Source organism: Prionailurus bengalensis, chromosome B4, assembly GCF_016509475.1.
Source record: "Prionailurus bengalensis isolate Pbe53 chromosome B4, Fcat_Pben_1.1_paternal_pri, whole genome shotgun sequence".
Taxonomy (NCBI): domain Eukaryota; kingdom Metazoa; phylum Chordata; class Mammalia; order Carnivora; family Felidae; genus Prionailurus; species Prionailurus bengalensis.
In genome coordinates, this window is record NC_057358.1 from 114871871 (window position 1) to 114898318 (window position 26448).

Below are 26448 nucleotides of genomic sequence, written 5' to 3' on the forward strand. Positions count from 1 at the left end.
GGCTGCTTTGCTGTGACTCTCCTGTACAATAATTTTCAAACATCATGGCAAGACACCAATGATCATCTAACTAATCAGACAACACAAACACATTTATTTCAAATTTCTAGGAGGTAAAAAAAATATCAGATACCAATGCTTTATGCATGCTCAGGGCCAGCTTATAAATACTCCATTCAGTGATATCTTAACACAAGTTTGTATTAGTGAAAAGAAACTGGCAAAATCCACCTCTTGTCATTCGACTTGTCAGATGGTGAAGACCAAAACAGAATGTTCCATCAGTTTTAATTTTTAAATACGATTGTCACATTGGGAAAATGAAACACAGTAAAATAAACTGTACAAAGGCAAAGTAGAATAACAAAAAATATTTTACTAAAACATAAGATTTACAGAAGTTTCCAGACAAGCCATACAAAATGGTCACAAGCTTTTTTTGAAGGAAGGATTCTACACTTGACAGCAAAGTCACAATGTTATTAGTGAGGGCTGTGATGTCTGTTTAATGTTCCCATTTTGGTTCAAACAATCAAGCTTGTCCATCTACAGCGTCTAAATAAAGTTAGACTTGGCTAGAGAGCATATTCTAAAGAACTGGTTAGCTGCTTTTACCCAATGCAATTAGATCACCATAAAAAGGGGGAAAGGAGCCCATAAAATTAAAACTACCTCTCACCCCCTCAAAAAAAATAATAAAGAGAAAACACCCACACCCCTGCAGCTAACCCTGACAACTACCTTCATTCACAGTGCTTTATACTTTAACCATCATTGGGGAAATGAATAAAAGCAGAGAGGGGCCACTGCTTTTAAACGTTTCACAACAATCCAGATGGTACTTCTAGCCTCTGCTCATGCTTTACAACAGTGAATCAGGACAAGACATAGATTTGCTAATGTGCATTTAATCACCAAAGGACTGAAGATGTCTGGGCTTTTATTCTGTAATGTTTCTAAGACTGTGTCCATTAAATGCAAACAAAAAAGGAAGAAGTCTTGGCAGAACAGGAGAAGTGATGCACACTTGATGATCAGATCGATTTTAAATATTATTCATGGCATATAGCCTAGTCCATGCTCTAGCTGTAGACAAAAACAAACATGCAATTATTATTTTACTTAGCTTCATGTTACTTTCCAAACTCTATAAAAATTAATTAGTATTAAGTTAAATTCATGCCATTTTTCTGTCATCTGGATCAGACAGAAAGCCTATATATGTCTAATTACAAAACACTACAATGGAATCCAGAAGTTCTACAGAATTCAACAGAATGAAAAGACTTGTCTCCTTTTGTCTCCTTCATTTCTAGATATATAATGCTCTCCACTAATTGTGTTAAAATCTGTAGCAGGAAGAAGCTCACTGATTTCAAACTCCCTAGCTCTAAAGTGACACACAGTTTTATTAATCAGATGAAATACAAAAGCAGCTCAAGGAGTTATAAAAAGCTTTCCGTTTTCTCTATGTACTGCTAGATAAACAGCACACACACGGTATTTGATACACCAGGTATAGGTTATACAAGAGTTGAAGAGCTCCCCCAATTACAGGCTATCTTTAATTTGGGGGTCATGAAGCAGGCTGGAAGTTGGAGCTTAAACATCCGTTAAGAGGTGCTCATATACTAGAAGCGGGATCTGACTTACTCCTCTCGATACGTATTTTTTTTCTTTTTGCTAAGACTCTAAAAGAAGTTTTTTAAAAGGTAGTGTGTATTTGTTTTAAAAAGTGGAAGTGGTGTGAAGGAGAATGGATATTAAATACCTGTTTCTATGGCTTGGGCTTCGTTGGTCTTCCACTGCTCCGCTACATCATTTGCTAATGGATCATCTGGATTGGGAGCACTTAACAATGCCTGGATCGATAGCAGAACTGTGCGGATCTGCAGTGCTGGGGACCACTTATCTATGAAGGCAACAGGCCCAGAATGATCAAGCATGAAACAACAGCCACAGAACTACTGCATTTCATTCCCACAGACCTTTGTGGTCTTTATATAATAGGCAAGATTACAATGTTCAGATTCTCAACATGGAATGCTTAAGATAAAAAGGAGAAATCTTACTTAATAGCATATATTAATAAAGGTAACACTTACCTTTCAAAATATCTAAACATATTCTTCCCAACTTGTCTACATTAGGATGATAAATTTTGGTCATGAAACGTACTTTAGGGGCTGCCATCGGGTATTCTTCTGGAAGGAATAGTTCAAGTTTAAAAGTCCCTCCCTCAAAGGGGGAATCCTGGGGGCCAGCAATGACCACATGAAAATAACGGGCGTTGCTCTCATCTGGTTCTGCTTTAATGCCAGGAACTGGTTCCGCCAGCAAACGCTGGGTTTCCTACAATAGAAAGACAATGCATTCGTCAAACAAATGTCACTTTGCTGAACACCAAATTAAAAATTAAGAAGTTCACCTCTTGGAATTGGACTTAACAGAACCTCTCCAATCTCCTGATGGGTTTTTATTCATTTTATAAGACTATTTAAATCATCCCAATCAGCTGAATGCAAAAGCAAATGAATACTGATGACACATATACTCTGTAGCTACAAATATCTGAAAATATGTTGATAATAAAAATTAGGCTAATGAAACTGATTTTATATTAAGTTGAGAAGTGAGGAGAGGGGAGAGGGAGGAGAAAGAAGAAAATAACACTGGAATTATCACATAGTAAAGGCAACTTGCTCTCTTTAAACTCCACTAAAACCAAGCTGTTTAAAAAGTAAAATTTGGGGCGCCTGGCTGGCTCAGTCAATGGAACAAGCAAACTCTTGATCTCGAGGTTGTAAGTTCAAGCCCCACACTGGGTGTGGCGATGACTCAAAAATAAAATCTTTTTAATAAATAAATAAAAAGTAAAATTAGTACTAAAAGTCACTAAAAATCTTTCCCCTGAAAAACAGAAGGGAATGTAGTAGGGACAAGTGCCTAGGCACCTCAACAGGGCTAGAGAAATATGTACAACCCTGACGACGAACCCTTACACTGCTCCCCAACAATCAATCTTTAGTTCTCTTTTCCATCTTTCTCCCTCTCTCCTAAAGTACTCGAACGTTCTCTCTCTTCAAGCCTCCAGCATCTTCATTCTCACCCTCACTTTTGGCTGAGAACTCTGCTTTCTATTTCACAAAAAAAGACACCTCCTTAAGTTCCCACTGTAGCATCTGTATACCCACCTTCAACTGCGTGCCCACGTGTTCTGCCTGTCCTCTTGTCACTGTCGATAAAATGGCCATCACTCTTGGCTAAGACTAACCTCTCCTCTAAAGAAAGCACTAGATCTTATCTCCTTTTTGCCTATTCAAGGACATTGCTCTAGCATCTCTTTCCTCTCCTGAATCATCTTCCCTTCTTTATTGGATTTTTCCCAAACTGTACAAACTTGCTATAATTTTGCCCAATAAGAGGGGCAAATGACCTTGACCTCACTCTCCCCAGACCAGCTAATGCCCCACTGCTCAGCTGCTTGTTAAAAGTTATCTATGCTTGCTTGTCTCCAATTTCTCTCCTCCCCTCCTATCTTGAACACAACTCTCCAATCAGGGTCTAGCCACTAACCTGCTTGTTGAGGTCAGCAGTGATTCCCGCACAGTTAAATCAAATGGACAATGCTTAATCTTCATCTTACTTGACCTAAATGGAACATCTTTTCTAGCTGGTCTGCCCTCCTCCTTGTTCCCTGCTCCTCACCCAGCTGCCATTAGCCATGTTCTCCTGTCTTCCTATTAGTCTGGCAGCAACCTCCATGTTGGTTCTTATCTCCCCAACATTGAAGTGCCCCAGGGCCCTGTCTTAGGGCTTCTCTACTACACACTTCCATAGTGACCCCATGTAGTCCAATAAATCTAAATACTAAATACACTCTGTATGATGCTTTGCCAAATTCATATCCGGCACAGATCTCTCCCCTGGATCACACTTCCTCCATCCATAAAGACCTGTTCAACAGCTCCTCTTGAATATCTGATTAGCACCAAACTTAGCATTCCCCACCCTCAACCTGCTCCTCCCTCAATGCCTTCTTTTTATCAGTTAACCATAAATCCATCCTTCCAACAGGATCAAACATTGTCCTTCATAACCCACCACATCTAACCTGATTGGCAGATTTTGTTGGCTTAAACATCAAAATATATCCATGACTGGACTACTTCTTACCACCCCACGGCCACACTTCTGATCCAAGCCACCATCAAGCTCTCACCTAGCATACTGCAATAGCCTAACTTTGTACTTCCTGCTTCTGACCGTGCTCCCCACTCCCTCCTGGGTCTGTATTTCACAGACTTTTCAAATTCCTTATAATGGCCCCCCAAGAAGAGGTTTTACGTGATCCCCTCACTCAGCCTACTCTTAACTCATCTTCAGTTATGTTTCCCCCAACCTGCTTCCACCCTGGCACTTTGTTTCACCCAGATTAGCTTCTTTGTAGCTCTCCAACCTGCCATACTCCCCCCTCAAACAGCTCTGCACTTGCTCTTTTCCCCCAAATTTCTATCTGGTTTGTCTCTCAGCTCTGAAGATCTTCATGCAAATGTGTTTTCTCAGTGAAGCCTCCATAACTGAAACTGCAAAACCCCATTCCACCCTAACCTCTACCCTCCCTCTATCCCTGTTCCCCTATTTTATCTCCACAGCACTACTAACATATTATATATCTAACTTATTTTGTTCAGACTGGAAGTGCCATAAAAGGAGATTTGTGCCTGTTTTATTTACTGCTACATCCTCAACATCTGGAACAGTGCCTGACACCACAGATGTTCAATAAATACTTGCTGAATTATGAATCTATTTGATGTCACAAAGAACAGGGAGATAAACTATCAGAATTTCATCTTTAACATTAAAGCAGGGTTATTCAAAGCAGGATGTGCACATCAACTATCAGAATTTCATCTTTAACATTAAAGCAGGGTTATTCAAAGCAGGATGTGCACATCAGAGGAGGAAAACAAAAGGATCCATTCAGGCATAGGAAGAAATAATCTAACTTCTATTTATAAACAACTTACAAACAGCCAAAAAATGTTAACATGCAATAACGGAAATGGACAATACTGAGTACAATTTCATATATTAGTAATATATTTTCAACATTTTGAATAAGCATGTGCAATCAGAAGTTTCAGAACACTGCCATATCAACAGTTTTAGATATAAAAAATGAGAATACTGTATTTATGCTGCCTTCACTTCAGAAAACCCATACACCTTAATACCATTTCACTCTAGGCCTACAGTGCACATACTAAAAAAGATTTACCTTTCATAATCATAAGATCCAGATAAAAAATTAAACCCTTTCCCAAATTGTGTTAATAAACTCATAGCCATTTAAAGTAATGCCTTAACCCAAAAACACCCTAGTCTCTAATTAGAGACTAGGTTTTTGGTTTGTTTTTTTGTTTTTTGCTTTGTTTTAATCATGGCAATGCAAGGGCAAATGGGAAGCTGAAATGCTGTAAACTAAGGTTCAAAGTAAAACATGTTTAGAGCATTAAAAACATCTCAAGATACAATAATGAAGCCTCCCACTGTGGGAAGTCCTCCAACATGGAATCAGAACAAGAGGCCAGTCTTCATTTTTTGCAAAAAAGTGAAGATACTAAGGATGAAGAGTAAGAGTAAATAAAAGAATGAGAAAAAAAAAAAAAAAACGGATGGTAAAATTCCCTGAATTCTGGCCTCTCCTCCCCTCCCTCCTCCTTTCGTTTTGTCCCAGGTCTTCGTATTTTTAGAAACCCATTAAGAGAGAGATTGGTAAAAAAAAGAGAAGGCTGGGGTCCAAGAGCCCCAAACCCCACTCCCTGGTTACACAAAGTAGTAGCAGCTCTATTCAAGACTATAAAAAGCTCCCGAAGGGCCTCCAAGATCATATCCCAAAATAGCCTCAAAATCACTCTTAGAACACACTGTCAGAGACTGCATTCCTTCCTCATCTTCAGTTCCTCCGCAAAATCAGAGGCTTTCTAAAGAATGTACATGTAAACATATCACACGGCCTGGTCAATTACAAGACTTCATCAGGGCACAATCTAGAATAAGCTTTTAGGTGTGGAAGACTTTTTCAAATAGTTTTTATATGCTCTCAAGTTCTCATAGATTTTGATACAATGAACAGATGCGTAATTATTTGACTGTATGGCACTGATTTCCCAAACCCACAGCATAAATTATAGGAGGAAAAACAAATAAAATCCAAACCAAATGGAACAAGTCTCACCCACAGAAGTTGGAGTCCATTGTTTTCCCCAAAAAAGGCAAAATTGGGTAAGAAATAAAATCCTTCATGTTACTTACTATTCACACATGGTAAACTATAAAACACCTCCTAGTTTTATATTATTTTTTTGGTAGAAAGAGTGAAGTACACTGTGATTTCTTCAAGTCTGTAAGTAATGGGTTCAAATTCCTACCACACTGCTTACTTAACTACGATTTCTAAGCAAATAATTTACACTGCTCTGAGCCTCAGCTGCCTTATCTATATAATTAAGATTACCTCTCATGCAGAGTTGCTATGAAGATCAAAAAATATAATACTGCAGAAAGACTTAAACGAGATCCCATAAGGCGGCCATAGCCCTATACAACCAACTCAAAAAGAATGTTAAGAGCAAAGCACAATAACAAATCTTAAGATTTATTAAATAAGTTTGTTTCTAAAGAAAATAGAATAACCATTAGTTGCACTGTGACCTACTTGTTTAAAAGCAATCCTAGGACCCAATCCTAGGTAGCAACTGAGTTTAGGTCATACAGAACAAAAAGTACCCTAGACTATTTAGGGAATTAGTTACTAAAAAGTAGAAAAGGAAGTACATAAAAGTAGAGTATGAATTTAAGTGACAGTATGATTAAGTCTCAAGGAAACTCATTTTACAGAGGAAGTATAATAATTCATGCTGTAAATATTTTTTTCACCAATAAATACTTTAAGAAGGAATTAAGTAACATCAAATTGATCTGATCATCATAGATCTACTGGGACTTGAAGAGCAAATCCCAGAATTATACACCACAGTAAACTGTAACACTTGACAGTCTGTCAACTAAATCCACGAACTAGGTTTTTTCCGCCCTTTAAAGTTCAGTAACGCTTGTGCTCACTATAGCAATGGAAGGTCTTCTACGTTTTTTAAGGCAATGATTGAATAATATACAGTAAAATTCTAGATAATAAACAGAGTTCTTAGAAAAAGAGTGGTAATGTGCATATGAGAAAAGTTAACTTTCTCTATACACTTCCAACATACATCTACAGCACTCAGGTTTTCCCCTATTTAGAATATTCTCTGAAACACAAAATGCAATGTATTACTCATAATGCCAATTGTAGACATTTTAGATCATCTCACCCAAGAACCATCTGACTATTCTGGACAATATTATCAATTTTGTTATCACAATTAGTCTTAGAAAAACTGACAGATGCCTCAGTGATACCTACTGTCTATTCCAACCTCTGTTAACTACATCTTTAAGCAATTCTAAAGTATTAACAAACAAGGGCTCCTTTTTTGGGATTACTGATAAAGCAAACGCCAACTTATCATTATATACACAATTGTAAACTACTTAAAGGTATTTACAACATCACCCCCTACAAGTGGGCATTTAAAAAAACGTTACCAACATTTTTGAATGTCATGCCCCTAACATTTTATACATGAGCCAGGTGGTTTTTACTGACAATTTTGGTTAACACAATGAATTTTAGGAATGCAAACTATCTCCTTATAGTAGAATTGACTGTGTTTATTCTGGCGGGGATTATAAACAGAGCCAAAGTTGTGCTCAATTTCCCTACTACACTTCCCTACAAATCCTAAAGTCAGCTAGAGGTATGTACAGCATGAAAAGAATGGTCGATGAATATTTTCCCTACAGCAGTGCTGCCCAACAGAAATATGAGCTGCAAATATAATACTAAATTAAATTCTCCACTAGTCACTTTAAAAAGTAAAAAGAAACAGGTAAAATTAATATTGTAGTTAACAATATATCCAAATAGCATTATTTCAACACATAATCAACATAAAAATAATTGGGGCGCCTGGGTGGCTCAGTCTGGTTAAGCGTGACTCTTGGTTTTGGCTCAGGTCACAATCTCATGGTTCATGGGTTTGACCCCCACATTGGGCTTTGCACTGAAGGTGCAGAGCCTGCCTGGGGCTCTGCCCCTCCACCGTGCGCGCACTCTCTGTCTCTCTCTAAATAAATAAACTTTAAGATATATATATAATTAATATTTTACAATCTTTTTCATACAATGTCTTCAAAATCCAGTAATTTAGATTTGTAATACATATCAATTCAAACTAGCCACAGTTCAACTGCTCAATAGTCACATGGGGCTACTGAACAGGAAACTGAAAACACAAGACAGTCCTGTTAGAATGATGTTACTTACAGGTTATTAAACTAATTTTATTTCATACAGTAAAATCTGGTAGAGAAAAGCATCACTTTTTCCCCTCCAAAAATTCTACACAAAAAGTAATGTCAGACCATTGGAATCACTAATAACAAGAATGTGGGTGTTAGTTTGTTACAGTCACAAGATTGTGCTTGAAAATAATGATTTGCAGCAATTTCGAAAAAACCTAAATGCATAAAAATTAATTCAAACAAGGTAACTGCATGAGGAAATTAAGGGTCAATCCCTGAGAAATAATTTTAATTTTTACAGTCCACACTACCCCCTAGTGGATGAAAGACCTCACTTACCTATTCCAACACCTTTTCCTTCACAAATGGCTCATAAATTTTTTTATTGTAATTCACTAAGTTTTTAAAAAATGCTTATCCTAAAGTCAGATGAGAATAAAGATTCTCAAGGCATACCCTCCACCTTCCTCTTTTTCTCCCTCTACTCCCACACACATCAACCTCACAATTTCCTTCTCTGAAAAGAAGGAAAAACTGGTAGAAGCTGTTTCGAAGGCTCTAGGTATCAAGGACTACATCTTAAAGTTCAGACCAAGGTACCCCTTTAGTGAAAAGTTTTTTTTCCAGTTGGACTGGTAAGTACCAGAAAGTGCAGTTAACCCATGAACAACACAGGAGTTAGGGGCATCAGCCCCCAGCATGGTTGAAAATCCACATTTAACTTGTGACTCCCCCAAAACTTAACTACTAACAGCCTGCTGTTGACCAGAAGCCTTACCTGTAACAGTAAATTAACACAAATTTTACATATTATATGCTGCATTCTTACATTAAATCAAGCTAGAGAAAAGAAAATGTTAAGAAAATCATAAGGAAGAGAGAGTACATTTACAGTACTGTACTGAATTTATCAAAACAAAAAGACCCACGTATGAGTGGACTCACGTGTCAGTGGACCAGCACAGTTCAAACCTTTGTTAAGGGTCAAGTGTACTCTGTATTCAACTTGGAGTAATAACCAAAAGATGGGACGGAATGACCTGGGCTAGAAGCTCTAGTTTTTTCTCCCCAAGACTATATCAATAATTTGACTTTATCAAAATTCTGTTAAATTCAGCAAAAAGGAACAGAGATGTGGAAGCCAGAGAAGGATTTCTGAAAAACTAAGTACAGACAACCAACTTGTTTCTCTGGTTTGAATTAGTCTGGAAGCCTCTTCCCTGTACTTCAGTTTCCTGGGCATTTATACCATTCGTCTTACTATAGCTAGGACAATAACTGTTAGCTGACTAGTCAGGCCCTAAATTGTCTGAAGATAGGAACTCCAGCTACCAAATGGTGGTGAATGAAGTGATAAGCGAATGCTTGTTCAGTGAATACATACTTGCATGATTAGGTACCACATGGAGCTGAGAATTACTATACTTACTGTGTTAGTTGGTAACTTCCACCCCAGGAACGGCATTTAAAATTATTCCAATCATTGACAACAGACAAAAATCTGAAAATCCTACTAACAGAGTGTGCCTACAATAAGGAAAACCACTAGCCTGAATTCCTTGTCCAGCACCTCCCAATTCTTTTGTCCCACTAATAAGTACACCAGGTTATACTATAGTCTGTTTCTTTTCCTCCCCCCACTAGTCTGTAAATTCCTCAAGGGCAGGAACTCTATGCAATTATCAAGCACTATGCCCAGATAGGCAGAGAATCAATAAAAGATCAAGTAACAATAAAAACTAACTGTGGCAAATAGTGACTTAAGTGCTCTACATGTATTATTAACATTTAATCTTCATACCCATTTTACAAACGAGGGAAATGAGAAACTAAGAGTGACCACTTACATTATAACCAAAGCTAGCAAGTGGCAGAGCCAAGATTAAAATCCAGATTACTGGGTTTACTCAGTCTGGCTTCAGAGCCTGACTGCTTAATCTCAATGGTATACAGAAAGACAATTAACAATATACAGTAAATGTCAAGTGTTTGGCAGGATAGTAAATAACACAGAAGTCAAGGGCTATTTTCAGTAGTTCATAATCATGAAGAAATGCTTCATGAAAGAGGTAAATTAATTTAAGCCATAATGTCATTTTTTTTTTCCTTTGGGACTGGCAATTGAAGAAGTATAGTCTTATTAACATAAATGAAATAGAATAAATCTGCTTTATTTTGATGGAAAATTTGGATGTATGCCATTTTGACCTGGAATTATCTATTACATAAGCCACTTTGCCTATCTCTTATATTACATGAAACCACTATGCTCTGAAATGTTATGACTTTGAAATATGGATTTACTAACAAATGTTTATTGTTTACTTTGTACATGACATTACGGTATCAACTAATTCAAAGGAAGAATAAAACAAAGACCTTGCCCCTCAAGAAGTTATTTCATGTTGAGTATGAAGTACACATAAAAGTCAATTTTCAATTTTTTTTAAGTTTATTTATTTTGAGAGAGCACACGAGCGGGGGAGGGGCAGAGAGAAAGGGAGGGGTCCACGGAGGGGGAGGGGGAGGAGGAGAGGTAGAGGAGGGGAAGAGGCAGAGGGAGAAGCAGGGGAGAGGGATGGGGAGGGACAGAGAGACACGGAGAGGGAGACAGAATGAGAATGAATTCCAAAGCAGGCTCCTCGATGACAGCGTGGAGCCTGATGCAAGGCTTGAACCCACAACCAAAAGATTGTGTCCTGAGCTGAAACCAAGAGTTGGATGCTCAACCAACTGGGCCACGCAGGTTCCCCTAGTCAATTTTTGAAAGATGCATTTTAGAGTAGGGTATGTCAAGGTCTTAGAGAAGGTGGTACAGATGTGATTAGGAATACTAACAACACGAAAAACAGCACTACACTAGAAGCACATTATGTCCCTGCCTGTTTCTAAAGACATTTTAGAAGTTTTCTGGGGGCGCCTGGGTGGCTCAGTCAGTTAAGCGTCCAACTTCAACTCAGGTCACAATCTCACGGTTCGTGGGTTCAAGCCCCGCGTCGGGCTCTGTGCTGACAGCTTGGAGCCTGCTTCAGATTCTCAGTCTCTGTCTCTGTCTCTCTCTCTCCGTCCCCCCATGCTCATGTTCTGTCTCTCTCTCTGTCTCTCAACAATAAACATTAAAAATAAATATAAATATAAATAAATAAATAAATAAATAAATAAATAAATAAATAAATAAATGTTTTCTGGAAAGATAACTTTACATCTCCATCTTTCTTTTTTTTCTGTTTTTGAAAGATTTCTAAATATCAGCATCACAGTTAAAGACATGCCAACTACTCCTTCATAAAACACTCATGAAATTCTTAATGGTAAAACTGTCCTTTGGATACCCAGCACTGTAATTAGACTCATGAAAGTTAACATCTCCATTTTTTTCTTGATTTCTGATTTGATGGATAATATAAACACTTCATTGCCTGGACTTTCTTTAGCACCAGCTCAAAAACTGTAAATATGTCTTTAATGATCTGAATAATGTAACTGTCCTTCTGTCTTAATGAATTCTGTGTCTTAGGAATGATGTCTTAGAACTCTGAACAGAGGATCTGGCTTAGTAACACTTCACTGAGATTGGGGCTGTTGAACAAGGTCCCTAAGGCACCATTAACAAACCCATCAAAAGCATCTTTAAAATATTTGCATACTTTAGGTTTGGGAAAGATGTATGTAACTTAGTAGGCAGAGGAGGAAAGGTCTTCTGTATTCATCCTGAATGAAAATAGGAAAATTTTTCAATGCCTGTTTCTATATAGTGAAAACCAAAATTATGAGTGATGTATTAGCAAAAACCAGTGAACATGTACTTTTTAAAAAATTCAGCATTTAGGGGCGCCTGGGTGGCGCAGTCGGTTAAGCGTCCGACTTCAGCCAGGTCACGATCTCGCGGTCCGTGAGTTCGAGCCCTGCGTTGGGCTCTGGGCTGATGGCTCAGAGCCTGGAGCCTGTTTCTGATTCTGTGTCTCCCTCTCTCTCTGCCCCTCCCCTGTTCATGCTCTGTCTCTCTCTGTCCCAAAAATAAATAAACGTTGAAAAAAAAATTAAAAAAAAAAATTTAAAAATTCAGCATTTAAGTTAGAAATTACCTCAATTGTGGGTTTCTTTCTTAAACTTTTAACTGGTTACTTGAAGTTGATAATTCATTTTAAGGCCTTTATGTGTAATTGTAGCCATTTGTCTACAAACTCATCTATTAAGCAATAGTAAAATCCCCCCATTCATTCATATCTTCCCTCCCCTTCCTGAGTGTAATGCTGAAACTGGGAGCTTAAGAATGTGGAAGTTTGAAAATAGAAAAACTTATCTATAGTCACGTATAAGGAATGCCTGGCAGCATGAGGCAAAATGAGGTTCATAATGGACCTTCATCATTCCTTTAACAACCTGACAAGAGCCTTGTTGTGAAATAAATAATCCCCTAGCCTTTATGGATTCCCAGATCCCTCAACAGCAGCTTTAGTCTCATAAGATTTCCTAGCTGTCTGCCCAGCATCTAAGACCTAGGCTCAGTCAAAACCTGTGTATCAAAGCTAAAATACACAAGAAAGACCCACTGTGGAGTAGTTACCTTCAGACAGCAACGGAAGGGGTTCTAGAGTAGCATGCTGTACTTGGCATCTGCAATCAAACTGCAGAGTGTGATGCATACAATGCTGGCAGTGAAGTCTCCACCATGATGGGATTCTGAGCCTTGTTTCCTGAATGCCTCATTGGCACCTTTGAAGATCATGTGAGGTACCCAATAACTCAATAAATACTATTTCCATTCAACCTAGCCAAAGTTGACCTCCACTGCTTGCTAAAAATACAAAGTCTAAGCTAGACAGAGAAGAAAGTGAAGAGAAGGTAAGAATTAATAGACTAGGGGGTGGGGTGTGGATGAAGAGGTTAAGAAGTGAAATATCTCTTTGGGATTAAATGAGATCAAAGGAGAGCACCCAAGTCGGCTAATCTCTTTATCAAAGAACTTCTACCTAGTATAACAGCCATTAAAGAGGGAGCTAATTTCACATTAAGAGAGCCAACTTCAACTAGACAGTCTGGTACATCTACTGGGGAAAAAACTTGGGAGCTAGGACACCTAAATTAAATCCCAATTCTAACTGTACCAATTTGTTACCCAACCATACAAACTCACTTACCTCCCTAGCCTTCTAAAAATGTAGTCCCTTGAACATTTCAAAGGTTCTCTCTAGCACTAAAATTGATTGGAAATTTTATTACTGGAACGGGTTAAATCTTACTGCTATATACCTCCTTCCAGTAGAAGGTCCCTTTTATAATACTCTTTAACCTTACAATTACTGTTCAATATTTTGACCTCCCTGTTGAGGGAAGAGGTATTATGGACTGTATCCCCAACATCTACACCAATGCCCAATATCTAACTAAATAAAGAAGAAGTTTGTTGCTAATGAGACCTGCTTTTTTCCAAATTATTTTTCACCTGCTTACTAAAGAAAAATACAGTATCAACTTAATAGGCCACACTCCTAATAGCCAAAATCTAATTAACATTTTAGTATGTTTATATTTTATCCTGATAAAAATAAAAGCCCTTAAAAACAGTTTAATATTTTTACACTTTTTCGTTTACTGTGTCACTGCATCCTGTTTTCTTTTTTTTTTTTTTAATTTTTTTTTTAATTTTTTTTTCAACGTTTATTTATTTTTGGGACAGAGAGAGACACAGCATGAACGGGGGAGGGGCAGAGAGACAGGGAGACACAGAATCGGAAACAGGCTCCAGGCTCTGAGCCATCAGCCCAGAGCCCGACGCGGGGCTCGAACTCACGGACCACGAGATCGTGACCTGGCTGAAGTCGGACGCTTAATCGACTGCGCCACCCAGGCGCCCCAATGTTTTCCTGGTTGCTTTACAGGTAAATTAAACAATAAACTTTGCCAACTGTATGGCATAAATAGGCACTTTTACTAGCCTAGAAGCTAGTGGCTACACTTGTACAGCTACCATATATTACTTACCTAATCCCTGATCACTAGTTACATCAGGTTTCAAATGTGGTAATCACAACAAAATTTAACTGCTAAATGCCTTAGGTCTCCACTAAAAGTCCTACACTTACATTAACAGACAAGAAGATGGACAGAAGCAAAAGCAGTTTGAATTTTCAATGAGGCAAACAAAAACAAGTTACAGTTGGTCCAGATTTGCATTCTTAATTCAATTGTGCTGACATAATTTTGTCCAAAATCCAAACCACAGGAAGAAAAAATTATTTTTTTCACATACTGCATACTAATTCTGAGATAAATTAGGAAGCGATCAGATATTAGATTTCTGTCTCCCCCAAAAACAAGCATCCCTTAAGAAGCCTGCCACACTGCACAACTCCAAGAGAGGACCATTCCCATCACAATCTGTATGAATAGCACCCCCTGAAGCTGTGCAGGGTAAGATCCTAAATACTTTGGATTAAAGAATAAAACCAGTTTAGCAGCTGTACAAATCAGCTTTATTATTATCTAACTCAGGGAAAATTGATTATACTAAAATCAAAACAATTCTAATAAAATCACAATGTATTATTTACCTCAAATATACCATTTCCCTACCCACTGTTGACAAATGGGCATTGACTGTGCTTTATAAAGATCTTTGTCCCATTTCAGGGGATTATGTTTAAGGTCATCTATTTTATGGAACTAATACATAAATAATGAAGTTTACCCACACTGAGGAGATACTCATTCTTTCCCAATTCACAGTGAAGCAGCATCTTTGCAAATCAGAAAGCAGTAATAACACTATAATGCTCAGCATTACGATAGGCTCTCCTCTGCACTCTAACCCTCTCAACCACCCTAGAGCTAGACTAATGTATTAAAGAGATAAAGAAGTAGAAGTAGGCTGTACAAGCTAGTACTTGGCACAGCTGTAAGTCAAGCCCAGAAAGCCCAACCCCCCATCCTGTGCTCCTACCACATATATCCTACACATCTAGTTCCACATACCCAAAATCCTTCTGCTATGGAGAATTAGCAAATAGATCTAAGACATTTAAGACACTAACCATTATTTTGCCCACAAAGAAGCATTTCTACCATTTTGAAAATCAATTGTCACTTAAGAGGTAAGCAAATAACCAGATGCTAATTAAAAAAGCAAGAGTATTATTGGGCAGTAGGAGTGCACTTTCTGCAAAAAGCTATCCCCCATGCACTTGCCCCCATCTGACTCCCCAGCTACACTAGTCCCTATAGGTCAAGGCCAAGGTGTAGCATTTGCATCCCTAATAATGAGCACCACACAGTGTCTCACGTTCCATACTGGCTGAATGAACATATCTACTACTGAAGTAAGCCCTAGAGAGGAAAAATATACATATATTGACAGGTAAAGGGGGATTCAAGAACTTCCAAAAATGGTAGGCCCAAGGCTTTAAGGAGCCAGACAGTGGCCATAAATGGCCAGGAGTATGCAGAAAAAAGGACTTTTTAAGGCTTTAAACCCAATCTTTATGAACTAATTCATACTTTTGCTTAAAAGCCTTGGCCTGGAGGAGCACTTGGGTGGCTCGGTGGGTTGAACGTCAGACTTCAGCTCAGGTCATGATCTCATGGTTCATAAGTTCAAGCCCCACATCAGACTCGCTGCTGTCAATGCAAAGCCCACTTCAGATCCTCCGTCCTCCTCACTCTCTGCCCCTCCCCCGCTCACGCTCTTCCTCTCAAAAATAAACATTAAAAACAAAAAAAGAAATAAAAAAATCATGGCCTTGATATCTTCCTTACAAATTGTGCACTTAAAGGACCAAACACTAAGCACCAGAGTATCAGGCTTAAGTTTCTTTTGCCCCATTAGCAGCTTTGATGATCTAATAATCATTTTTGTCGAGTTTAATAATGATCATTTGCTCAATACCAACTGGCTGATGTATTAAAGATTCAGTTTTCTACCTCAAGGTTTTTGGAACAATTTGAAATGAAACTTCTCAAGAAACCAAGGTTAGAAATTTTAATGTTTCACACATTATCAATCTGGTTTGAAAGTTAAATAATCTCAAAAGATCCAGCTGGAGTATATAACTCAGTAGACATTTTATTCTTCTGTGATTTCAGATGATTATTTTGTCCTGTGCTACTGAGCCAGAGAAGGAAATCACCCAGACAACTCAGATTTTAATGTAACTGAAATAACCACAAATTTACATACCGAGGCAGACATATTATATATGACAAAGTATCTGTGTATAATACTGGGTCAGATTCACCCACTTCATGTGGACAGCTAGTCTCTGCAATAATGCAATATGAATGCTGGACTTAGGGTTTGCCAGCATGTAAAACTGCACCTAAACAACAACAAAATTTCAAACAAAAATAACAAAAGCTTACAAAATTACAAAATAATTGATTTCTGTGGTCCAATAGTGGTTTCCTTGAGGAAAGTAATTAGATGACTGAGACACAGAGGTGGGGGACACTTCAGTGAGTATCCTTTTGATTTTGTAACACATGCAAGTGCTACTTACCAAAAACAGCAAGAAAAAATGTTTTTAAAATAAAATCACCCAAGGAAATTGAATAAGCATTTTAAGTAACCCTATTCTGAAAGTGGCAATGTCTCATTATCAAGAAAACCCTTAAAACTCAGAATAGACAAACTTTTTAAGTTATTTAGTGTTGTGGAGAAAACTGGCTCTCACATACATCACTTGTGGGATGGATTACAAGCTAACCCAATCTTTAAAATTTCACAACTTGGAATTTATCATAAGGAAACCTGTGGATGTGTTCAAAAGTACACCTCCAGAAATGACCACACCAAAACCTATGAGAAAAAGATGTTGTTAAAGGTAATGTGTAACACCAAAGAAATATACCCCCTATATAAAGTGAAACCACACTTCAAAACAGTATAATCTTTTAATTAAGTGTTGTGCTGGGGTGGAATATTCCAAATCTTAATGAGATGTTGGTTTTACAGCTGTTGTCAAAACTTAAATTTGTACACTTAAAATGGATGCATCACTTGTATGTAAATTCTACCTCAATAAAGTTTATATAAAAGGAAAAAGAAAGTGTAGTATGTGTCTTGAGCATATTGAGGGCAGCAAGTGGGTCTTAATTTGGGTAGACAGGGCTCTTTATTCACCTATTTGTTGAGACTTAGAGGCAGGAGTTACACTGATCAAGCAGTTATGAATTTGAGCAGCGGAGCAACACAGGAAGAAAGAAACTAGAGGAAAAACACCAAGAGCCAAGGACATGGCTTATGACCATTGGCTGCTTAAACTCCTAACTCTCCAATAAAAATCACTCAACTTGCAAAATGCTTGCAATCACACAGTGGATTCTTTTATGGAAATTGTTGAAAGGGCTGAGCCGTGTGTCTGAGTTAACAGCAGGCAAAAGGAAACCTCAAGACCTTCAACTACTTGATAAATGGCCAAACCTTAGGAAGGATACTAGCTTTTCAGAAGCTAATGAATTAGGAAGCTAGATAAATTTAGTTAGAACTCCAAGGTGTAGGGATTGACACAAGAATTAATCCTTAAAACTGACCTGGTTGTTCACACATGTTGTTTCATTTAAGCCCCAGAACCACCTCTGGAAATGTACACAAGTGACAGAACATGGATAGAAGCCCACTTCCGGTCAAGGGCTCTCTTTACACTCAACAGTTAGAACTTCGAATCCTCAGCATCCAGGAGTGCTTCACTCACATCCACACACTCATGTTAGATGAACGACAGAGTCAGAACTATAAGGTGTATCAGAGCTAAAAATACAAAATGTTTCTTCATTTGTTCTCATAATATATGAAATGTCCTTAGAGCTGATGCAGAGAGTCACCAAGGATAAACTGCGGAAGTACCATTTGCTTTGGCATTTTTCTCTCTCTAACCCTGCTTTCTTCTCTAACATCCTAGCTTGAAGACACGCAGTTCTGGTCTTTCCTGAGATTTGAAAGTTGGTCCAACAGGGGAAAAGATTCAACTGATTTGGAACAAAGGCACTTCTCTATAGTATATGTTGCTTACTTTTTTAAGGTTATTTATTTATTTTGAGAGAGAGAGCACGTGTGCACGTGCAAGGGACAGGCAGAGAGAGGGAGAGAAAAAAACCCAGGCAGGCTCTGGGCTCTGTGCTGTTAGCGTGGTGCCCAATGCAGGGCTCAACCTCACGAACAATGAGATCATGACCTGAGCCGAAATCAAGAATCAGACGCTTAACCGACTGAGCCACCCAGGCACCCCTATATGTTGCTTTTTAAAAATCCTGACTGTCAAATGGTGTGTATGTTGGGGGACGGGAGTTGCAGCAGGGGTCCCCTTACCCTAAGTGTAATTGTCCTATCTCCCTTCAGATGTCTACATCCCAGCTGGGGCCCCTCAACCCAAGTTTCTAAATTTTAACAATTTCAATCTTTTCTCTGTTTTCTTCCCAGATTTGTGAGTGGTACCTGCTTCCTATTCTACCACCACAATACCTTAAAGCTGTCTTTTCACCCTTTCAGTCAAGTAACACTTTTTAATTATTATTTTTGATAGAGCACACACGTGCACGCACAGGGAAGGGACAGAGAAGGAGAGGGGGGAGAGGATCCAAAGCAGGCTCTGCACTAACAGCAGAGAGCCCAACTCCAGGCTTGAACTCACAAACCATGAGCTCATGACCTGAGCTGAAGTCTGACACTTGACCAACTGAACCACCCAGGTGCCCCCTGGTAACACATTTTATCTGTGATAGTTCCCACATGTTCACAGAACTGCCAGAGTAAGGATTAGTCCAGCTGCCTGCACACCACTTAGTACCACCCCAACCTCCCACTCCTGCCCTCCACTCTGCAAAGGATAAAAGGACAGCTGGGAAGTAGAAGGGCAATTATGCCAGTTAAGGAAATGCCAATCCTAGAGGGTGCCCATCCAAGTACTTCAGGCCCCTACATGTTTGGGAGCCCTTCCACTGGACATGGGTAGAAGCCACAATACCATATCTAACAACTAGAATCAAATAATCAAATTCAGTATTCAAAGGGTGGTTTACTCAAAAACACTTATTTGAAAATATATGCATCCCTGTTTATTGCAGCATTATATACAATAGCCAAAATATGAAAGGAGCCCCAGTGTCCATCAACAGATGAATGGATATAGAACATGGGGGGGGGGAGGGTGATGGAATATTACTCAGCTATAAAAAAGGGAATGAGATCTTGCCATTTGAGACAATCATGGATGGACCTAGAGAGTATAATGTAAGTGAAATAAATCAGATACAGACAAATACCATAATTTCACTCATATTTGGAATTAAAAAAACACAACAAACAAAAGGCACTAACAGACAAATACAGAGAATAAACTGATGGTTGCCAGAGGGGAGGAAGGTGCGGGGATTGAGCAAAATGGGTGAAGGGGAGTGAGAGACACAGGCTTCCAATAATGGAATAAGTCATGGGAATAAAAGGTACAGCACAGGGAATATAGTCAATGGTAATGTAATAGCTTTCCATGGTTAGACTCTAGTTACACTTGTGGTGAGCACAGCATAAGGTATAAACTTGTCCTAGTCACTATGTGGTAACACCTTAAACTAATGGTACATTGTGTGTCAAATGCAACTCAACATTTTTTAATTTTTTTTTTTAATATTTTTTTTCAACATTTATTTATTTTTTGGGGGACAGAGAGAGACAGAGCATGAACGGGGGAGGGTCAGAGAGAGGGAGACACAGAATCGGAAACAGGCTCCAGGCTCTGAGCCATCAGCCCAGAGCCCGACGTGGGGCTCGAACTCACGGACCGCGAGATCGTGACCTGGCTGAAGTCGGACGCTTAACCGACTGCGCCACCCAGGCGCCCCTTTAATTTTTTTTTTTAACGTTTATTTATTTTTGAGACAGAGACAGAGCATGAATGGGGGAGGGTCAGAGAGAGAGGGAGACAGAATCTGAAACAGGGTCCAGGCTCTGAGCAGTCAGCACAGAGCCGGACGCGGGGCTTGAACTCACGGACCGCGAGATCGTGACCTGAGCTGAACGCTTAACCGACTGAGCCACCCAGGCACTCCGCAATTCAACATTTTAAAAATGTGGTTTACTGGTAACAATGTATAGGTTTCACAGAGGTCAAGACCAACACTATACCAACTAAGATCCACCATTCCTCACTTTTTAAAGCAGCAGACCACAGCTAGATGCCCTTCAGAGAACAATCTGATGATACGAGCTCAATGCAAGCCATACCCAAATGTGAACAACCCACTTTCATAATCTGACAAGATTTCTGAGATTCCCAACCCCTATACGACCAACTTCTCCCCAGTCACACTTCTCCAATACCCCTGACAGAAGATTTAGAGTCCAGCAATACTCTGAGGCAACACCTTCACACATCTATGGGAGTCAAATGAATCTACAGAAAAAGGTAAACTGCAGATAACAAGATTAAGAGAACAATCCTTGGGATCTCCCTGCCAGAGGATATAAATAAATATCCCTTCTCAGTCTTTCTCAGTTCCATTATAAAGCTTTTTCATTACAGATAAAAACAAGACTCTTAATACTGAGTGAAATGGGCAACATTTCTGTACTTTGCAATTAATCACATTTTTTCAAGATACTTGTTTTCCAACCAAGGTTGTGGGATTGATTCTACGCTATAAGAGGCAGCATGATAATGTGAAACATGCACAATTTTATAGTTTTTTTTAATGTTTATTTATTTGAGAATCTGGGGGCAGGGGCAGAGAAAAGGAGAGAATTCCAAGCAAGCTCTGCACTGCAAGGTCTCTTGGTTAGTGAGATCATGACCTGAGCAGAAATCAAGAATCAGATGCCTAACCAACTGAAATACCAAGGTACCCCACCAAGATACCTCATAATTTTATCATTTTAAAGTGAATCTTTGGACTTGGAATACAACCTGTTTGGGGTCTTAGAAAAAAAATAACCTTCTTTCTTCCCCTTTTTCTTAAATTTATTGTGTTTCTACCCGCCCCCGCTCCAGCCATACATTTGCTTTCATTTTAGTAAAATCAAATATTAAATTATTCTCTGACTACATATGCCAGCTATTGGCAAAATGAAGTGGCTGACATATACCAAGCAGAAAGAATTAAATATTTTCAGTGCCATAAACAGAGAAAACTAACTATAATCAGTACAAAGAACAAACATACTCAGCATAATAATACTTGTAATGTTTAAAAAACTAACATACATAAATCATAACCATAACTGGCCTGATGATTCAACTCAAGGATAAAGGACTACTTTGGAGTAAAGAAGTATGTGTGTGCACGCTAAGAATATTAAAATTGCTATAACTTGATTACTCATAAGATGGAACGTATGCTAGTTTTACTTTCTTTTTTCACTGACAGTAGACTAAAAGAGCTGCATTTTTTAAATACATACCTGTAGGACACAGGGAACGAAAGCCTGCTCACTGACTAGGACTTGGTTCTTGGCAGTCAGGGTCCCACTGCATTCTAATACAGGAAAACCTGCTAAGGTAATCCCTACAATGAGGGGCTAGCATCAGAATTCTCCAACACCTTTGTTTATTGTCCTGTTATGACTAATCAATTATTATCAATTAAACAGCAGAAAACAAAAAGGCTAGTATGTATGTGTGTGAACCATCAGAGCAAGGATCTATATAGGCTTTTTAAAAAGTATATATGGTGCTTAAAACTTTGACCCAGGGAGTGCCAAATATTTTATTTTTCCAACGGCTACAAAGAGCAAATTAAAATATTTTTTCATCAGCTTTAAAAAAATAAGTAAATCCTGCCATTTGCAACAATAAAATTATGCTAAGTAAGCCAAAAGACAAATATGCATGATCTCACTTATGTGTGGAATCTTTAAAAAGAAAAGAAACAAACAAACCCTAAGTAGAATAGAAGTTACCACAGAGGCTAGAAGGTGGAGGAAAAGGGAAGATGGTATGAATCAAAGAATAAAATTTTTCAAAATAAGAAAAAAACAAAAAGTAAAAATTTTCAGTTATAAGATGAATAAATTCTGGAGACCTAATTTATCACATGTAACAATAGTACCGTATTGCACACTTGGAATTTGCTGAGAATAGATCTCAAGTGTTCTGACCACAACAAAAAAAATAACTATGGGAAGACCTACGTTTACATGTTTGTAGTAATCATTTCAAAAGGTATACATACACATATCAAAACACCATGCTGTACACCTTCAGTGTATACAATTTGTAAAAAAAAATTTTTTTAACATATTTTTTCACTGTAATTAATGACTCAACAACAGGACCAACAATGGGTTTCCCAGAGTGCCTCAACAGGATCCCAGAAAACAAAGCAAAGAACTTAAATTTGATCCCTGATTTTCTTTTCATGGAACTTATAGAAATAACAGAAAATAGTATTTCTAGTTCTAAACCACAATCTATTTGTTATTAAGAACATTCCCAGGAGAGCAGAGGAACAAACCCAAACAACACAGAATGCTGGGCAGTCACATTTGATGAGGGATGCTTCCTTGCAAACATGGCATAATCCAGAAGCCAGAAAATACATCATTTTGGCTGGTAAACAACATCACTATCGGAGGTTGTATAAGAAAGAGGAGACAGGAAGGAGATGCCAATGAAATAAGATGAAAAGGCCAGCTGGTCAAAAAGTCGTATATGCCAAGTTGAAAAGTTTGAACTCCATCCTATATACAGTGGACAGCCATATTACATCAATGATTTTAGAATGATGGTGTGGAAAATGGGGAGAGAGGGTTGGCAGTGAGTGAAGACAGAGAGAAGAGTTCTGAGATTGCAAAAACAATCAGGAAAGGATGAGTAAGGGCCCACAAACAAAGACAACTGGAAAGAGAGAAGACAGGAATGGGTTAACAGATGCCAGATACATTTGTCAGGCTGAATCAATCTGCATGTGGAAGAGAAACAAGGGGAGGAAAGAGAAGGAGTAAATCTCAGGCAACTGGGTTAATGGTGACATAATAAAGAGAAGAAACACTAGAAATGCTGACTCACATGAGGGGAGACAGCAATATGAATACATTTCATTGTAAAAAAAAAAAAAAAAAAGTGATTTTAAAATGTCTGCAACATTATCAACAACAGCCAATAGCCAAACTATGGAAGAGCCCAAATGCCCACTGACTGATGAATGGATAAAGAAGATGTGGTATAGGGACGCCTGGGTGGCTCAAACAGTTAGGCGTCCGACTTCGGCTCAGGTCATGATCTCGCAGTTCATGAGTTCGAGCCCCACATCAGGCTGTGTGCTGACAGCTCAGAGCCTGGAGCCTACTTCGGATTCTGTGTCCCCCTCTCTCTCTGCCCCACCCCTGCTTGTGCTCTGTGTCTGTCTTTCAAAAAATGAATAAACATAAAAAAAAAAAAGATGTGGTATATATATACAGAATATTACTCAGCCATCAAAAAGAATGAAATCTTGCCATTGGCAACAATGTGGATGGAGCTAGAATGTATCATGCTAAGCAAGATAAGTCAGAGAAAGACAAATATCAAATGATTTCATTCATATGTAAAATTTAAGAAAAACAGATGAACATACGGAAAGGAGGAAGAAAAGAAAAAGGAGAGGGAAACAAACCACAAGAGATAATAAGAGAACTCTGAGGGCTGATGGAGGGACATGGGTGGGGGATGGGCTAGATGGGTGATGGGTATTAAGGAGGGCACTTGCTGTGATGAGCACTTCAATGCAAGTGATCACTGAATTATACTCCTTAAACGAATACTGCACTGTATGTTATTTAACTAAAATTTAAAAAAAAAAAAAGGGAAAAAAAAAATGTCTGCAAGACATCTAAGTGGAGATAAAAAGTAGGCAGTTGGAAAGACCTGAAACTCTGCACTAGATTTTGGAATAATTGATCGATGTGGACTGAAACCAAGTTAAGCAAATAAATGTGTTCAAAGGAATATATAATGAGAAAAGGTCCAAGGAGACCCCAAGAGAACATAAACATTTAAAGAGGCTTTAAAACTTTCAAAGCTGATAGGATACAGGCCTGCACATTAGTTATACTGGAAAACTATACATTTATTTCAGAATACTGCTTACTACTCAGCATTTTAACATGGGGCGGGGGGAGGGATTGCCTAAGATCCAGTTTAAAAGCCAAAAGGGAAAATCAGTTCCAGGACTATGCGATCATGGCCTTTTCTCACTGTTTCAAATTCTGCCCAAAGGGATCAAATAATCACCAAGTTTTAAAACAGGAATTTGAGGGGCGCCTGAGTGACTAGTCAGTTGAGCATCCAAGTCTTGATTTCGGCTCAGTTCATGATCCCAGGGTTATGGAATCGATCCCCTCATTGGGCATGGAGCCTGCTTAAAATTCTCTCTCTCCCTCTCCCTCTCCCTCTCCCTCTCCCTCTCCCTCTCCCTCTCTCCCTCCCTCCCTTTGCCCCTCCCATGCTTGTTTTCTCAGGGAAAGTAAGTGACTTGGCCAAGGTCACAAAGTTTCTTAATCCTTGAGATAAGAATAAAAGTCAGTGCTGATCCCTAACCATTGTTCACCAGCATTGGCTTAATTTTCTCAATGTCCAGCAATCAAATCTAATCTTTAAAGATAAAGATTTACTACCTTTGACAATTTAAAAAAACAATAATGGCTTAGAAGGCTCAAGAATATTTCTTAAATGTTCTAAAGCAATGCAGGTTTCAAATGTGACTAGTTTGGGGGAATAAATACAGATTACCTACCTGCTGAAAGTACTGCTTTGTTTCATTCAGCACTGTCATTTCTTAAAAGTTATTAACTTAGGAAACTTCAGCTAAAAATTTTGAAAGGGAATAAAGTACTGACATACACTGCAATATGAACTTTGAAAACATGCTAAGTGAAAGAAGCCAGACACAAAATGCCATGTATTATGATTCCATTTATATGAAATGTCCAGAAACAGATGAAACCAGAGAGACAGAAAGTAGATAAACAGTTCTCGGAGGTTGAAGGAGAAGGGGTGAATGTTAACTGCTAATGGGTGCAGGGTTTCTTTTCGGGGTGATGAAAATGTTCTGGAATTAGTGGTTATGGCTGCACAACTTTGTCAATTATTAAAATCACTGAAGTGTACATTTCAAATGGATGAATTTTATGGAACACAAGTTATATCTCAAAAAAATAAATGGAGCATTTAGGTTTTTCCTTCCATATTCAGTAAGATTTTAGTCATTCAACCTATGAACTAAAGACTAAAATAGCAAAAGAAAATGAGGAGGAAATAATTCTGTATTATTTTATTATAGAACATACTTAGTATATTAATTGAATGTTTATAATGAATATACATTCATAAACTAGACTTCTGGAGAAAAAATTTTTTCAAATTAAGACTGCATTTAAAATGTCTGTGGTCCAAGCAAAGAAGTGCTGACTCACATTACAGCTTTAGCACTGCTCAAGTATCTTCCTGGAGATTTTGAGATGCCTAACCTGAAATGACATTCTAGTCTACACACACACACACACACACACCCACCTCACTTTTCTACTTAGCCTTCAAATGTGAACTCAAATGTCATTCTAAAAACTGTTTCCCTAGACCAGTCTTGAAGGTTTCCCCACCCCCAAACTGTCATGTCTTTGGCGTTTCCATTGATGCCGTGCTTTCTACAAATGAGAAGGTCCTGGCTATGTGACTTTACTTATATCCTGTATCCCCCACATTCTACCCATCTTTACATTGAAGTGGAGCACACACAAGGCCATTGTTCCTGCAAATGCCCATAAAAACCATCTGGAGATCTTAAAGCATAACAACAACAACAACAAACCATGCTAGGCTGACATGTATATGTCAAATTTATGAATGCCCCGGATAATTCTGATGTACAACCATGAACTCAGATCATAAACAAGTGTTCACAGAAAATATCTTCTAGTTTCTACACCCATACACCAGCAGCCTTCCCAATGAAACTGGGAGAAGATTCTGACAGGAAACAGGCGAGGTTTGGCCAAGTATTCACTGATCGCCAATCGTATCAGTGGTAGGAACCTGAATGGAGCTTGCAGCACTTTCAGCTTAACCCTTTCCT

General features: G+C 38.5%; 1 protein-coding gene across 1 annotated transcript in view; it reads right to left on the bottom strand.

Annotated features, from left to right (window-relative positions):
* Positions 1-356: 356 nt before the first annotated feature.
* Positions 357-26448, bottom strand: part of UBE2N (ubiquitin conjugating enzyme E2 N) — a 36718-nt gene continuing 10626 nt past the window's right edge. Inside the window, exons 2-4 of the mRNA XM_043562097.1 lie at positions 2106-2352; positions 1772-1912; positions 357-1086 (exon numbers count right to left, since the gene is read on the bottom strand). Of these exons, the coding sequence (XP_043418032.1) occupies positions 1046-1086; positions 1772-1912; positions 2106-2352 (429 nt within the window). The 3' untranslated portion in view covers positions 357-1045. The remainder of the gene's footprint in view (positions 1087-1771; positions 1913-2105; positions 2353-26448) is intronic.